The 17,843-nt window shown below is 36.1% G+C and overlaps 1 protein-coding gene across 1 annotated transcript in view; it reads right to left on the bottom strand.

Moving 5' to 3' along the window:
* Nucleotides 1-17,843, bottom strand: part of TASOR2 (transcription activation suppressor family member 2) — a 67,130-nt gene that overhangs the window by 29,614 nt on the left and 19,673 nt on the right. The window contains exons 4-13 of the mRNA XM_060159610.1: nt 15,172-15,317; nt 14,780-14,875; nt 13,624-13,696; nt 10,513-10,604; nt 9,152-9,289; nt 8,888-9,018; nt 8,786-8,805; nt 8,586-8,685; nt 6,657-6,757; nt 2,967-3,070 (exon numbers count right to left, since the gene is read on the bottom strand). Of these exons, the coding sequence (XP_060015593.1) occupies nt 2,967-3,070; nt 6,657-6,757; nt 8,586-8,685; nt 8,786-8,805; nt 8,888-9,018; nt 9,152-9,289; nt 10,513-10,604; nt 13,624-13,696; nt 14,780-14,875; nt 15,172-15,317 (1,001 nt within the window). The remainder of the gene's footprint in view (nt 1-2,966; nt 3,071-6,656; nt 6,758-8,585; nt 8,686-8,785; nt 8,806-8,887; nt 9,019-9,151; nt 9,290-10,512; nt 10,605-13,623; nt 13,697-14,779; nt 14,876-15,171; nt 15,318-17,843) is intronic.

Here is a 17,843-nt window from a genome sequence, read left to right as displayed (position 1 = left end):
CATTCAAGTAATCTTGGCCTTGTTATGGCTACATATAATAAATAACTAGAACATCATGGGTTAGTTTTAGGATAGTGTTCAACTACATAACAAATCAATCAGAAACAACGTCTTTCATTTTTTTCATTGACATGTTGGACATTTCATCCTGCTAAGTAGCCGCTCTGTTCCCATTTAGCCACTACAAATTCAAGGTCAATCAGACCTATGATTAACATGTTAAGCTCATTTTAATACAAAACATATCACAGAATCCTGGGACTAGAAAAACTGGAAGATACTATCCATTAAAAGAATCCTTTCTACAGCTTCCTAAGAGATGAGTAATAAAAGAAAATAACATCATTAGGTCCCCTGGTTATAAGAAATGCAGATGAAAATAAATACTTCTATTTTCCCTCTACCACAGTCTTCAGTGGCATCTTCTGTCATTCTAAATCACAGAGATAACAGCTCTTCTTCCCCATTAGTCACCATTTCAAAAGCCTATATACCCTTAACAAAGATAAAATTCAATGTCATACAATAATTTGTCAGTTAAAAAAACAATAAAATATACCACTTTATAAAGTGATAAAACATACTTCAAAAATTGACAGGTCATAAGCCTACAAATATGATAAATCAATAAATTATTCAACAACTCAAGTATGAAAAAAAGACGTCTTTTCTAATTATTTATTGGAACTAATTATGAGACTGAAACTTCACCCACAGGAACAATCACTATTGTGAGTGTCCAAACATTTCTATCACAGCCCCTATGCATTGGTTGGTTTACATTTTTGTCTCCTATAGTCTTGTAAGTTCCTTGATGGCAGGGACTATTTGTCTTTTTGCTTCTGGCACTCAGTAAGCACTCAAGAAAGAATTACTGAATAAATGTATCAACAGTTATATATACCCATATCTTTGGTATTTATCAGCAAACAGATGTAATTCTTGTTTTATTTTTTTATCGGTGTAAAGAGTAAAAGTGACAATAATTAGCTACATTATTCAGAATTTTAGTTTTGTAATATAGATGAAAGTAAAATCCTGTATCTGCTTAAAACTGTACATTTCTTTATTCCAAAATATGTGCAAGTAAAACAAATATGTAGTGTATCTTATTAGTCTCTCAAATTATGCGCTGAAAGGGCTATATAAAATTCCTATTTTAACCTTTGTGGGGAAAAAAATCTTAGAATCTTTGAAATATCTACTTCTAGCCTTTTCCATTCACACACAGAAAAATCCAGCCATACATGTCTTTACCACCTTTTAAAGAAGAGACCTTCCTCAGTACTGTTCTTGAAGTCCAGTGTTGTAGGTACAAGGGACATTTACTGCTTGTCCACTATACACCAGGCACCAAGGTGTCAAAGATGCTTAAGACATGATACCTACCCTCAAGGAGCTCAATGTCTAGGTAGGGAGACCGATATGTAAAGATTATTCATTATAAAATGAGGCAGGAAAAGCAGCCTGGAGCACTGAGAGCGAAGGACCTTATGTGATAAGTAATTTCTGTTAAGTAATTAACACACAAACTGTGAAGTAAAGCTGGGCACCGAGTCTCCTGAGTTCAATACCAGAAGCGCTCACAAGTAGACCCTTCACTAATGCATTTTCTGAAAGTATCTTTGAACTTCCTTCTTTTGAATTTCCAAATATAAAATGAACTACACTACTTCAAAAACACATAGCCTATAGTCCCAGTCGATATTCAGTGGTTATCTGCTCAGCATCTTGTGTCACCCACTGCACCTCCTTACTGCAGAATGGGGGGCACTGACCTCGCACCCAGTTCTGGAAGGTGGGCTCTGAGTGGCCTGAACTTATCAGTGTGGGCCATTCGCTTTCTAGTTACTGCTGAGAGACATGCAGATGATGGAACTGGTCTAAGGACATAAGCCATGGTTTGGAGGACGGGTTCTCTCTGGATGCAAAAAGGAGGCACGCAGCCCTGCCTGGCAGCCGAGGACAGAACTATTGCACAGAGGAGGGAGAAGCTGAAAGAAAAAGAGTCCTGAGCAAACAGCACTTGAACTTGCTTTACCATCTAAAACTGAAAAGTAAGCCTATCAAAACTCTTTATTGTTTAAGCCAGTTTGAATTTCTGTTACATGCAACTCAAGCATCTTACCTGACACTACCCCCAAGGCAGCTCACCTATCTATTCTGTTAATTTACTGGTTTCATACTGTCTACTACGGGGATAAGTCCGTTGTGCCACTAAAGGGCTGAGCAGACTTGTTTGGTCACTTCCATCACGCACACTGTTTCCTTTGGGATGTTTGGGAATCACTCACTATAAGGTCAGCATCTACTCCTTTCCTCAGACCGAGGAGCCCTGGTTAACACAGTGGAGAGGTCTTTGGATGTTACATATTTCTCAGTAGAATCGTGCTTTTCTAAGCTATGAAAACAATAGAAGCAGCAACTTTTCTTTCTTTATACACCTATGTGTTGACAAGGGTCACTTTTAAAGAAATATCCCACAAATCAATCTCCTTTGATTAATGCAGAAATACTAGGGATCTACTCAATTCTTCCATCATAAAACAAAAACAACAACAAAAAAGGATTTGAGAAAAACTGTCCTCCTATACTTAAAACCAGGAGTATGAACTGACTAGTGAGACACAGAAAAAGTAAACTAAGATACAAAGGGGATGAATATGTTAGCCAATAAATATCATGTCAATAAATATTAAATGATAAATATCCTCTGAAGGGAATTTCCTCGCGGTCCAGTGGTTAGGACTTGGCACTTTCATTGTTGTGGGCCCAGGGTTTGACCCCTGGTCAGGGAACTAAGATCCTACAAGCTGTGTGGCGTGACCAAAAAAAAAAAAAAAAAAAAAAAATCCTTTTAAGCAAGCTAAAACAATTCAATCTAGGCAGAGCCAACTAATAAACAGATATCAATTTCTCAATTTAAGGAAAACATAATAATAATATTTTAAACTGATGATTCTTACCAATTGCTCCCTTTTAATGTACTCTGTTAGTTTATCTACTTTTTCCCCTTGTTTGTTGGATAGTTCCACCTCATACATATTGAAGCACATATCTTGGCAACAGACTGTGAAGAAAACCAGAAACACAGAACATTTCCTATTTTAAAATGCTATTGTGAAAAATTCCGTTTCTCCCTAGACCCACCATGTGGCTGACATGGTTGGTCTTGGTGCTCCGGCCTGGTGTCAGGCCTGAGCCTCTGAGGTGGGAGAGCCGAGTTCAGGACACTGGACCACCAGAGACCACCCGGCTCCATGTAATATCAACCGGCAAGAGCTCTCCCAGAGATCTCTGTCTCAACGCTAAGATCCAGCTCCACCCAATGGCCAGCAAACTCCAGGGCTGGATGCCCCATGCCAAACAACTAGCAAGACAGGAACACAACCCCACCCATTAGCAGAGAGGCTACCTAAAATCATACTAAATTCAGAGACACCCCAAAACACACCACTGGACACAGCCCTGCCCACCAGAAAGACAAGATCCAGCCCCACCCACCAGAACACAGGCACCAGTCCTCTCCACCAGGAAGGCTACACAAGCCACTGAACCAACCTTACCCACTGGGGGCAGACACCAAAAACAAAAGGAACTACGAACCTGCAGCCTGCGAAAAGGAGATCCCAAACACAGTAAGTTAAGCACAATGGGAAAACAGAGAAATATGTAGCAGATGAAGGAGCAAGGTAAAAAACCATCAGACCAAACGAAGAGGAAATAGGCAGTCTACCTGAAAAAGAATTCAGAGTAATGATAGGAAAGATGATCCAAAATCTTGGAAATAGGATGGAGAAAAAACAAGAAACGTTTAACAAGGACCTAGAAGAACTAAAGAGCAAACAAACAATGATGAACAACACAATAAATGAAAATAAAAATTCTCAGGAAGGAAGCAATAGCAGAATAACTGAGGCAGAAGAATGGATAAGTGACCGGGAAGATAAAACAGTGGAAGTAACTACCGCAGAGCAAAATAGAGAAAAAAGAATGAAAAGAACTGAGGACAGTCTCAGAGACCTCTGGGACAACATTAAAAGCACCAATGTTTGAATTATAAGGATCCCAGAAGAAGAAGAGAAAAAGAAAGGGTCTGAGAAAATATTTGAAGAGATTATAGTTGAAAACTTCCCTAACATGGGAAAAGAAATAGTCAAGTCCAGGAAGTGCAGAGAGTCCCATACAGGATAAATCCAAGGAGAAACATACCAAGACACATATTAATCAAACTATCAAAAGTTAAATACAAAGAAAAAAATCCTAAAAGCAGCAAGGGAAAAGCAACAAATAACACACAAGGGAATCCCCGTAAGGTTAACAGCTGATCATTCAGCAGAAACTCTGCAGGCCAGAAGGGAGTGGCAGGACATATTTAAAGTGATGAAAGGGAAAAACCTACAACCAAGATTACTCTACCAGCAAGGATCTCATTCAGGTTCGATGGAGAAATTAAAACCTTTACAGACAAGCAAAAGCTAAGAGAATTAAGCACCACCAAACCAGCTTTACAACAAATGCTAAAGGAACTTCTCTAGGCAGGAAACACAAGAGAAGGAAAACACCTATAAAAACCAACCCAAAACAATTAAGAAAATGGTACTAGGAACATACATATCGATAACTACCTTAAATGTAAATGGATTAAATGCTCCAACAAAAAGACATAGACTGGCTGAAGGGATACAAAAACAAGACCTGTATATATGCTGTCTACAAGAGACCCACTTCAGACCCAGGGACACATACAGACTGAAAGTGAGGGGATGGAAAAAGATATTCCATGCAAATGGAAATTGAAAGAAAGCTGGAATAGCAATTCTCATATCAGACAAAATAAACTTTAAAATAAAGACTATTACAAGAGACAAAGAAGGACACTACATAATGATCAAGGGATCAATCCAAGAAGATATAACAATTGTAAATATTATGCATCTGACATAGGAGCACCACAATACACAAGACAAATGCTAACAGCCATAAAAGGGGAAATCAATAGTAACACAATCATAGTAGGGGACTTTAACACTCCACTTTCACCAACAGACAAATCATCCAAAATGAAAATAAATAAGGAAACACAAGCTTTAAATAACACCTTAAACAAGATGGACTTCACTGATATTTATAGGACATTCCATCCAACAACAACAGAATACACTTTCTTCTCAAGTGCTCATGGAACATTCCCCAGGATACATCATATCTTGGGTCACAAATCAAGCCTTGGGAAATTTAAGAAAATTGAAATCGTATCCAGTATCTTTTCGGACCACAACTTTATGAGACTAGATATCAATTACAGGAAAAAAAAACTGTAAAAAATACAAACACATGGAGGTTAAACAACACGCTACTAAATAACCAAGAAATCACTGAAGAAATCAAAGAGGAAATAAAAAATACCTAGAGACAAATGACAATGAAAACACGACCCAAAACCTATGGGATGCAGCAAAAGTTCTAAGACGGAAGTTTACAGCAATACAATCCTACCTCAAGAAACAAGAAACATCTCAAATAAACAACCTAACCTTACACCTAAAGCAATTAGAGAAAGAAGAACAAAAAAACCCCCAAAGTTAGCAGATGGAAAGAAATCATAAAGATCAGATCAGAAATAAATGAAAAAGAAATGAAGGAAACAATAGCAAAGATCAATCAAACTAAAAGCTGGTTCTTCGAGAAGATAAACAAAATTGATAAACCATTAGCCAGACTCATCAAGAAAAACAGGGAGAAGACTCAAATCAACAGAATTAGAAATGAAAAAAGGAGAAGTAACAACTGACACTGCAGAAATACAAAGGATCATAAGAGACTACTGCAAGCAACTATATGCCAATAAAATGGACAACCTGGAAGAAATGGACAAGTTCTCAGAAAAGCACAACCTTCCGAGACTGAATCAGGAAGAAACAGAAAATATAAACAGACCAATCACAAGCAGTGAAATTGAAACTGTGATTAAAATTCTTCCAACAAACAAAAGGCCAGGACCAGATGGCTTCACAGGCAAATTCTATCAAACATTTAGAGAAGAGCTAACACCTATCCTTCTCAAACTCTTCCAAAATATAGCAGAGGGAGGAACACTGCCAACCTCATTCTACGAGGCCACCATCATCCTGATACCAAAACCAGACAAAGATGTCAGAAAGAAAGAAAACTACAGGCCAATAACACTAATGAACATAGATGCAAAAATCCTCAACAAAATACTAGCAAACAGAATCCAAGAACACATTAAAAGGATCATACACCATGATCAAGTGGGGTTTATCCCAGGAATGCAAGGATTCTTCAATATACGCAAATCAATCAATGTGATACACCATATTAACAAACTGGAGGATAAAAACCACATGATAATCTCAATGGATGCAGAAAAAGCTTTTGAGAAAATTCAGCACCCATTTACAATATAAACTCTCCAGAAAGTAGGTAGAAAGGGAACCTCCCAAGAACTGAATCACAGAGCTACTCTACACCTTTCACAAAAGACCCTTTTAAGAATTACTTAAGGGAAAACAGAAGTAAGAGGGCGAGAGAGAGAGTGCACATGCACGCGTGCATGTGTGTATGAAAGAGAGGGTGGAAAAGAACTGGAACAAAGCTCAGGACATGCAGTGTACCATGATATCTGAACAGACCTTTGTGCTCCACGTAATTCTGTTTTCTAAAAGCAGCTTCTGGTAGTCTGTTTTTCAAAGACGACACTTTCATTACATACTTAAAATCTAGTTCATGTGGTCTAAAAAACAAAATAACAATATCATGTAATGTAATAAACACTGAAACTACAGCTTCATAAGTTTTGGTTTTCTAATATAAAGCAAACAAAAATATTATAACCACAAAAAATTCTTAAATCTATAAACGCCAGATCAAATAATGTACATATTCATAAATATTATAGATTTTTGAGTATGTGACCTCATAAACCATGGTCTGCAAATGTGTTCACATTTTCTGAATGCGTGCATTTCTGTTATAACCAAAATATCCAGACATGTGGAAGAATTATGCATATTGGAATGAGAATCTTCTAGAAATTACACTACGTAAGAACTTTTGATAATATGGGACTGCCGACCATGCAGTGCCACAGGATGAACCGCAGCCAGACTTGCATCATTTCCCCTGACTACCTTTTCCTTCTTTAAAACTCATTTTTAAATACTTGTAGACTTACAGATGCCTCCTTTCCCCCCAAATACTTCTTAATGTGTACCCTTAAGAAAAATATTTCTTTATATAACCACAAAACAATTAGCAAAAATCAAGAAATTAACAATGATACAGGACAATCTTTTAACCACAGACCTCATTCAAATGTTGCCAACTGTCTCACTAAGGTCCCTTGTAACAAAAGAAGGTACTTTTTTCTGGTTCAGGATCCAATCCAGGATGCTACATTGCATTTACGTATGTCTCTTTAGTCTCCTTCAGTCTGCAACAATCTCTTAGTCTTTATCTTCAGTGACCTTGAGATTTTTGAATAATATAGACCATTTATTTTGCAGAATGTCCCTCAATCTGGGCATGTTTAACATTTCTTCCTGATTAGATTGGCAGGAGCACCACAGACTGATATCGTGTTATTCTCTGTGCATCATATCAGGAAGCACATGATGTTTATTCCTCTCCTGGTGACATTAACTTAACCACTTAGTGAAGATGGTATCTGTAGCTTCTTCCATTGTAAAGTCTTTATTTTTTCCTTTGCGAGATATGTAAATACCATCAAACTTTCACCTACTATATCAAGCCTCCATTGATTATTATGATGTTGCCAAAATGTGATTTCCAAATTCCATCACTCTTTCTATACCTATTAGTTGCACTCTATAGTGAGAAAGAACTTTCCCTTCTCTCCCATTTATTTATTCACAGAATCCTTAATTTATTCTATGGGCTAAAAATTCCCTCCCTCTTCTTAAAAAAGGCCAGTAGAAAGTAAATGATTTCTAATAGCACACCAGTTTTCATTTTATTTTTCAATTAAAGCATGTCTAACTTTCAACAGTTTTGGGTGCAAACTAAGAATAGATTAAACAAAAAGATATCACAAGATGCCCTTCACAGTTCTCTCTGCAGAAGCAAATACTGTAATTCATCATAATGTAAATACATGTAAAAGCTACTCTAATACTAGTCTAGGAAAATCATGTGAAAATTGAAAAACTAGATACTGCAAACCTTATAAAGATTCTAATAGAATTCAGTGGCTAGAATCGGTTGCAACTGTTATCTAGGCAAGTCCAATTTGTTTCTTGGGGAAAGTCAAACTTCTAGCATCTTAGCCTGAGCGATCATTCTCCCATAAATGGATTAAGATACTAAAATATAAAAAGTGATTTGTCAAAGATTATAAAACTAACTTATTTCAAGGCAACGGTCAGATTTATATCTGAATTTAGGTCTCCTGTGTCATGGCCCTGTGCTCTATACATCTCCCCAAGAGTAATCTAAAACCAAGTACAGTTGCTGTATTTCACACCAGTGCCAACAAGCAAGACCTAAAAATGAGAATCAAAAAATTATACCAGCATCAGTAAAGGCACTTATTCAATACTTACAGTTGTTTTGGAACCAATGTACCGTAAGAGGACCAAAGAGTTATATCACACATCAGACAGCCTTGAATAATTAATTTCCCTTTCCATGGATAGATGAGAACTGTAAGAAATGAGGGTAAGAAAGAAACTGATTATTTTATTTATGAACAAAACATTTACTTAAAGAAACAGCTAAAAGAACCAATTAAATAATTTCTTACCATCTTCTTTGAGTTCAAGTCTAGGGGGAAAAAAAAGAAACATATTTTATAAGAGCAAAGGAAAGAAATCCAGTAAAACAAAGTATGTACATAATTACTTACATGCTTTTATGATTATGAGCTGGTGCTGCCATTTTTTTAGGTTCCCTGTACTGAAAAGCTACAATCACATAAGGACAGATCTGTCTGGGTCGCTCAATAACAGTGCTGCCTGAAAGTTCATAGAGGTAATACTGAAAGAAGCAAAATAAGTATTATCAGGGTAATACTACAGAATTCCACGTGCATCAAGTTTATTTCAACCCTACCCAACCCCAAAATTTAACTCATTAGATTTAGAAATGATTTATTCCCAGGTGACTATACCTGATTCAGTTCAAAGGTGCGAAAATGACTTGTCTTGTGAGAAACCTTGTTAGTATTTACAGCCACGTGGCAATCATAGCCAGAAGATGGGCTGGTATAGTTAGTTGTATAATTCTCAGACACAAACTTGACTCTTCCCTAGAATGAAAATATTAAGACTAATCAAATGTTTTCAAATAGCAATAATCTTACTCTAGGATTTATTTAAAAGTAGCCTAATAAAGAACATATACACGTTTGCTGTCAAGGTCCCGCCTCTTCATCAACAGGACCACCAAAGGCAATACTAAGAAGACAAATGATATAAATGGTACTTCAGTGAGCAATCAAAACCTGTATCCTCTCCCCATTAAACAGCTTATGATGTTGGGCAGGGCTGGCTTCTAAGCAGTAAAGTAAGGAAGACTGAGAGCACATAGGCAAAAACTAAACAGCAGTATCCACCAGACAGGGTGGGATATGGGGGCACGAAACCAATGGCGAGGCACAATCTGACATAAACAAAAAATGTTTGTTACCTGAGCTGACAGGCACGTTGTCTGCGGCAGAACTACAGCACTTATCACAGAGCAGGAGAGGGAAGAGTAAGGGAGGGAAGCAGTGACTATGAGCCAATGCAATGCTACTTTCCCTCCAGTTCTTGGGGACAAGTTTTGGAATATGAAGAGTTCACACTCTTAAAAAAATCAGTAGTGTTAGGTTTATAACCAAAGAACTTAAGATAGTAGGAAAGCTAAAACAAAAGCAAAAACAAAACAAGACCACAGAATATGTCCTCAAAAAGCCCCCCAACCTCTAAAATTAGAGTTTTCCTACTATTTGAGTGAAAATTCTAATTGCGTGATTCATTTATACTGGACTATTTAAGGGCATTTAAACATTTCTGAGATCATCAGTTGCAGGTGCCCCATGAAACTGTCAACAAGGTCTCGATGTTTTAGGGGTTAAAAAAATATATAAAGGTTTCTCATTTTGACAATTTAAATCAATGAACGTTGCTTTCTAAATTCATCTCTTATAACTGAAATCACACTGCTTTATAAGCAGCTACTTGTTTTCTGTTATTTACTATTTAAAAAGTGGCATTGTGGGACAGGGTGAGAGGAAAGCTTTTCACTGAATACCTGTTGTACTATTTTGAAGCTTTTTTTTAAAAAACATATTCATAGATCATCTATAAAATGAATTTAAAAAAAGCTTTGTCCGTAAAGGAAAGCAAAAAGCAGTTATTTTTTCTGACTTTAGATAGCTGTCTTTGGCAAGGACTATGTGTAGCAAATGATCTGCAAAGAACATTATCACAGACTGATAATCTTTCATTTTTAAAAGAAAAATTACACAGAAGCACATTTAGTCTTTACCTTAATTAGATTAAAAATTACAACATAACCAGACTTCCCATGATACCAAGGTCTTGCATGAAGATAGTCTGAGTATTTGGAAATGTATACACCTATAAAAGTATAAAAATAGATTAATTTACACTTTAAAAAGATTATTTACACATGGGTTACCTTTAACTGAACAAGACAACACAAAAGACAAATAAATGCTAACATTAAAAAACTATTTTGAAACTGCTTACCTTTTAAAAACTATTTGAGATATTCTAAAGGTATGGAAACATTAGAGCTGAGATACAATACATCTGTTCGACAACCGATTTTCTATTTGGGTATGGTAAGTGAAAAGGGATAAGAGTATCACATTTTTGGAAAAGTCTTCGTGAGTCTTTTTTTTCTCCATGCAATCATTCAGTGAAAAGGCCTATAGTAATCTGATTCTCAAGTTATTTTTTGCAAAAAATCTCAGTAAGTACTCATATTTAAGAATGTGTGCTGAGGTCTACTACACTGCAGCTGTGTGCCAGGCAGCAGTGCCACAAAGGGAAGTACAACGAGGTCTTGCCTTCAAGCAGCTTATTCTGCTGGGCTGTGAATTCCAGGGAGGCGGGGGTTATATTTGTTTTGTTCACCACTGTAGCCACATCACAGCCCACTGCAGCTTAATGGAGAAGTGAGTCTCAAGAGGGGAGAGACTCCTTTAAGTTACGACAGGAGAAGAGGATCCCCACACGGCAGCAGCAGTGAGAATAAGGAGGAAAGGACACATTTCAGAGATATTCCTGAAGTATCTCTTTTGAAATATAAAAGACAATGGTGAGGACATGGATATAGCAGACAGAGCAATAAACTTGTGGCCAGAAGATTGGGTTCCAGTTCCAGGTTTTTCACTTACTGCTAATAATAACCATGTGACTGAGGAGTATGTCACTTAAGCGGGCAGGGTGGGCATGAGTATAGATACATAAATCACAGGGTTCTCAGGAAGATTTAAAAAGATCCATAAACTTTTAAAACTATAATACACTACAGTAATATAAAGGATTACTTTCATACACAGAACTATCCATTTCTATTTGAGCCCAAAACTATAGAACACGCACAGGCAGTAGTGCTATTTTATTATTACCCCCAGTACACGTGATGAAGAAGATTGTGTATTTATAGGAGCAATCCAGCCTCTATCTACTCCACCACCCTACTGAAGCCAGCCTCTCAAACATCAACAATAAACTCATGCGATTGCAGTAAAGCACAAAAATGGCCTTAATTTTTAGAGATGTAAGCTGAGGTGTTTGCTTGTAATTCACTTTCACAATTTTCAGAAAAAAAATTTTTTTTAAACAAATGAAGAGAATAATGCAAAACATTATCTGTTAAATGTAGGTGATAGGTATATTATACTATGCTCTCTACTTTTTCTATGTTAGCATTTTTCATAATGAAAAGAAGCAGGGGTTAAAAAGAGTAGGGGAGAAGGAAAAATAGGTTTTAGGTAAACTGTTATTGGGGTTATGAACTTATCCCCTTTCATGTCCTTTAGAAGAGCTGAATATAAGTTTAAAAAAACATTTGTTTTACACAGAGTTACCATATGAGCCAGCAATTCCACTCCTAGGTATAAACCCAACAGAAATGAAAAAACATGCCCACATAAAGACCTGTACAAGAATGTACATAGTAGCATTTTTTATAATAGCCAAAAAGTAGAAACAATCAAATGTCCATCAAGTGCTCAATGGATAAAGAAAATGTGGTACAGTGGAATATTATTCAGTCAAAAAAGGAATGAAGTACATGCTACAACATGGATGAATCTCAAAAACACTAAGCTAAGTAAAAAAGTTAGTCACAAAAGGTCATATACGATTCCATCTACATGGAATGTCTGGAATAGGCCAATCCATAGGGGCAAAAAGTAGAGTACTGGTTGCTTAGGCTGGTGGGAGTGGGGAGTGACTGATGAAAATGGTCTAAAATTGATTGTGCTAATGGCTGCATATTCATTTTAGTGAATATGCTAAAAAAAATTGTATACTTTCAACAGGTGAAATGAATGGTATGTGAATGTTATCTCAATAAAGTTGTTATTTAAAAGAAATGGTCAGCAGGAATGTAGCCATGAAGCCCAGTAATCCTTCTCAGTGCTAATCTCCAACTTCTGTAGCATCTGACACTGCTAACACCCCTCCTTACAGCCTTCTGTTCTCTGTGAAACTCCACCTCCTGATTCTTCATCCCCTGGACTGCTCTCAACTCCCTCTTCCTAGTCTTGCCCCATGGCCCCATCCCTTGCTCCCATAACCACCTGAAAGTTCTGCTCTTGCCATCTTTGCTGCCCCATGTAACTATGTTTTTGGCTTCAACTAACACCCACCCGCTGCCACCTTGAACCCCAACCTCCAGTTCTAATCCCTTTTCCAACTATTTTTACCACCAGCAGGACAGCTTTCAGAAACACTTATGACCACCTCATTATTTCTCAAATTTAGCTCACTGAAGTAGTAGTGTTCATTTAGGTGTAAGCTCCAAGCTAAGCACTTGACACAGTCTCATGTAATCCTCACAGCAAATCTAGATGATAGTTTTATCTATTTTACAGATGAGGAAAGTGAAGCTTAAAGAAATTAGTGCTAATCCGCATTCTTGACAATAAGATTACCTTTCTCGTTTAACTCAACAGCTTCGCTACAATTTCCTCTCCTCCGTGTCTCTCCTCTACTGACAATATCAATGCAGTGTAAGTTACCTTATATCTGATTCTTTCCTTTCTGTTACTCCTCACATTCCACAGTTGCCAAGGTGCGTCAGTTCCATCTATTATGTGTTCCTAACTGCCATTATGATAATTCCGAAGAAATCCTCATTAGCCCCAGATGACTGCACTAAACTCTTGGCACTGAAAGATACCTTCAGTACCTTTTCTAGTCCAACCATCCTTTTAAAAAAGATAACTCCTATTAGAAAACCTTAAGTCTTAGATTCAAAGCTCATTTATATGTTTAAAGGTCTGCTTCCAAAGATTACTATTTATCATCAATGAAACTAGCATTTAACATAGGCATCTTATGTAACTAACTAAACCCCACTTCACCTTGTAAAAGAGATTCCTTTTCCTTACAGACGTACCTTTCCCTGGGTCACCCAGAGTGGTGATAGCACTGCTGCCAACACAGAGTCCACGCTGACATACCAACTTTGCCTTAAACAAAAGATCGTACTTTGCTTATCATATCGTTCTTGGGAGGGTCAATGAAATAACTCTATAATCTATATACAAACTTTCAATACAGAATCTGTACATTGTATGCATTCATGGCACAAAGTAAGCTTATGTAAGGCAATTGTGTTTTAGTTAATATTAACAGTTCAAACTTTTTCGTGAAATTTTATTATTCCTGTTAACAAAAATGTCACCAGCAAAACCAAATTAAACAAGCTCACAGATAAGTCCTCTCTTGAAGATTTCTTTTTCAATTACAGCTTGGGAATCAGTAAATTTGAAAATGTCTTATCCGCAAATGCTTTTTTTTTTTTTTTTGGGTATGAATCCATAACATATCTTATTTGGAAGTTAAATAAACTCTCTAGTATTACTATATAATCCATAAGTTATATGGTAATGTTAATTATTCTTTAGCAAATCTATCCCTGTTCTTTAAAAATCATGACCTCAACCGAAATACTACCTTTGAATTACTTTAAGTTGGATTATAGATCTCTAGCATTGCTGAACCGTATCTCGAAGCCACACACATCTCTGGAGACATACCTGCACACAGCAGTTTCCTTCTCCACAATTTAGGTACAACCAATAATATGGATGTTCAATTTTCAAAATAAGGCATGAAACAATTCCAAGTAACTAGAATGCTGAACGTGTTCATCTTGTCCCCAAAATCATGTAATTTAAACTTGAAAAACCTCCACAAGAAATAGAAAATATCTATCTAAACAATGATCGAGAATAGAAAATATCCATTCACTCCATTAAAAGTCATTATTAATACTTAAGAAATCTGTATTAATCAAAATCTCACCATGAGCTTACAAATGTATTCAAGATAAAACTAAAGAAAACCTATGGAAAGTTGTAGAAATCCAATCTCTTTCATGACAAGCTTTCACTGTCATTTACATTGCCACCAAACTAACAAAAAAGACTGATGAACTGGTAATCTTACAAACTTTATAGACCTAAAATACCAATATTTAACTTTAATGATATAATTAATTTTGTACATTAACATCACAAAATTACTTTTCTAAGATCGAATTCCCTTACCTGATTTTCAGTTTCAAACAGAAGAAATCCGTAAGTTTCTTGAAGTTCTTCGTGAGTATAGTTACTTGCTTTTTTTTCTTGGTAAAAAGTTTTGTACTGTATAAGGAGAGAATAATCAAATGTTATAAACATGTTATTTTGCCTTGAAAATTAATTTTTAAAAATGCATCATCTGAATTCCTCCTGCTAAAAGACTAATGAAATTTATTATTTTTCTATTCCGTAGAATATATTATAATTACCTTTCAAGTGACTATTTCCAAGGATCTTTTATTTCAGCTGAAATGTGATAGCTAAAAAGAACTAGGCTTATATATCAAAAATAATGGGTCTATTTCTTTAAAACTAAAATAAAACGAACACACAGACACAGTGTGTACCAAGCACCTCACCTCATTTAAGAAAATGTCATTTTTCACCAAAGTCACTTGACTGTACTGAAAACCATGCTCAGATGCAGAGTCCAAGTAAGAAGTATGGAGAATTGAAACTGCCCTCTGGAAGAGAGAGTCTGAACTCAAGGACACTGTCTCAAAAACTGTAAAACACAAACAAAAATAATGCAACTGTTTAAGATAACCAAAGGATGGGGAAAAGTGGCACACTAAATATCACTGAATACTGATACAGGAAATATATCATCTATGATAATAGGAAATAATCATCTATTTCCTTCCTGTATAATTAAGACATTTACAATGTGTTTTGGCTACCATATCTGGACTATCTTAAAAGATCTCACATGTGAAAATAACCTAAATGGATTATAACTGAGGGTGAATTACTTTTAATGCAAGAATAAATCCCTTTTGGTTTAAAGCTGGGTGCTGTAACCATACTGGGTAAAAGCAGATGCAATTGTAGTGTCAAGTTGGTGGTCAGCAACTGCTTAGACCAATGCTTCTCATTCTTAAATTTTTTTAAACCTAAGCCACATTTTGATAAACTTACCCTTCCTGTCTTCTCACCAAATCCCCAAGGAAGTCTGTTAGGTTCCTTGGAAGGAGCCTACTACTGCACACTCAGCAAACACATTAGAAATCATATTTCTTTGGGGCTTCCTCACCAGCCTGTACATGTCTATTAAAATTTACTTCTTATGGGCTGTATTATAAAATCATCATTTTACAAAAATAAAACTTCATTACTTTTTTTGAAAGTGCTTTTTTCAAACCATACCCATGTGTTATCCCAAAGATGTTGGTATACCCCTCCCATGAGAGGCATGTTTCCTAATTGAGAACTACTGACTCAATCCAGTAATTCTCTTGATTGAGCCCTTGTGTCTTTTGATTTTACCAGTCCTCACTTAGCAAGAACTGAGCCTAATGAGTTCTCATAACATTTAACGATTTGATTTGTTTACTCCTTTCTATTTATATCCTCTCTATTCTCTTTAACAAGGTTGGGGGGAGGATACACACTGATTATTGGTAAATAATAGAATAATTTATGTAAGACTGGAAGTTTGGGCCTTACAGTATAAATAAGTACATTAATATGGCTTCCTACTTATACCAGGACTCTGCCAATTACACTAAAGTTCAAAAGTTAAAGAAAACATAAGCTTTTTAATTAAAATTAATTTATGAACAACAGATTAAAAAACCCTAGACTATTACAGAAATCAAAACAAACATTTCAGTAAAATTAATTTGGACTAAACTGTCCTAATGCTTCAATTCCCAAGGTAATTTAAAAATGATTTTGATAACAATACTTCATAGTATCAAAAATAGAAGATTATAAATAGCAAGGAAAGAAAGAAAAGAGGATGAAACACTTAATATTCTGAAGTTGGCACATCTGATCTATATCGATTGTATCTTACTTTTATTTTTCCTCAGTTTCACCTTCTCTCTTTCAATATCAGTATACCAGTGCTGTGAAAAATATGGATATTCTAAAGAGATTCAAATAGCAAAACACCAGTGATAACAATTAAAAAATTATGGCTTTCTTTAGCTACTTCCTCAAAACAAACTGGGAAGCCTATGCACTTGCAAACTCCTTTTACAAATAATCTGTAGAGCTAGCTCAAATGCAAATCAGGATTCCTTTAAAAATTATAATTTTGGGGGCTTCCCTGGTGGCGCAGTGGTTGGGAGTCCGCCTGCCGATGCAGGGGACACGGGTTCATGCCCCGGTCCGGGAGGATCCCACGTGCCGCGGAGCGGCTGGGCCCGTGAGCCATGGCCGCTGAGCCTGCGCGTGTGGAGCCTGTGCTCCGCAACGGGAGAGGCCACAACAGTGAGAGGCCCGCGTACCACCAAAAAAAAAAAAAAAAAAAATTATAATTTTGGAAACCTAGTATCTAATTTTTTTAAAAGGCAATATAATATTTAAAGAATCTAATTATACTATGAGGCTCAATATTTGTGAAAGATGTTGCTTACAAGTGAAAGAAATAAAAGTTGTCATAGCTTTGGAAATGACCAATCTATGATTATCAACTTCCCTAAATTCTGCAAGATGTTAATAGATTTTAAGTTTCAGAAGTACTGAATACTACATATATCCCCAATTTTGAGCGTCAACGCACAATAATAAACTGAAAACTGTGAGAAATAATGCAATTTAAAAAACCCTATCTAATACAATGTGGGGAGTACTGCTCCCAATAAAGCTAGGACTAATGGTAATGATTTAAAATAAACAAGGAGGAACAAGTAAGAAATGACTTATTTTGTACTTTTATACTGTAACTTCTAAAACTATTTATTTATGGTTAAAAATGCTTCCTTTTTATGTCAGCACTCTCCAAATAGCCATATGTTAGAAAAGTAATAATTTTACAGTTGGCAGAAGGAAAAGCATATCAAAAGAGAAGTTAGTGGAAAACCACAATAAACCCTGAATCTTTCATGACTTCATAATAAATGACCTCAATTATACTCTCAAGAAAGCACAAGTTTCCTGCTCTATAATTAAGGAGATAATGAGAATGTTATTGATAAATCATTTGACATTGTCTCTTTCCATACAATGCGCTTTCATTTAACCACCTAAAACAAATGTACAAAACGAGGAGCATTAAATAAATGGATAGTTTCATTTTTTGCTG

The sequence above is a fragment of the Lagenorhynchus albirostris genome, chromosome 1 (assembly GCF_949774975.1).
Source record: "Lagenorhynchus albirostris chromosome 1, mLagAlb1.1, whole genome shotgun sequence".
In the NCBI taxonomy this organism is placed as follows: Eukaryota; Metazoa; Chordata; class Mammalia; order Artiodactyla; family Delphinidae; genus Lagenorhynchus; species Lagenorhynchus albirostris.
This window is presented reverse-complemented; position numbering and strand designations above follow the sequence as displayed.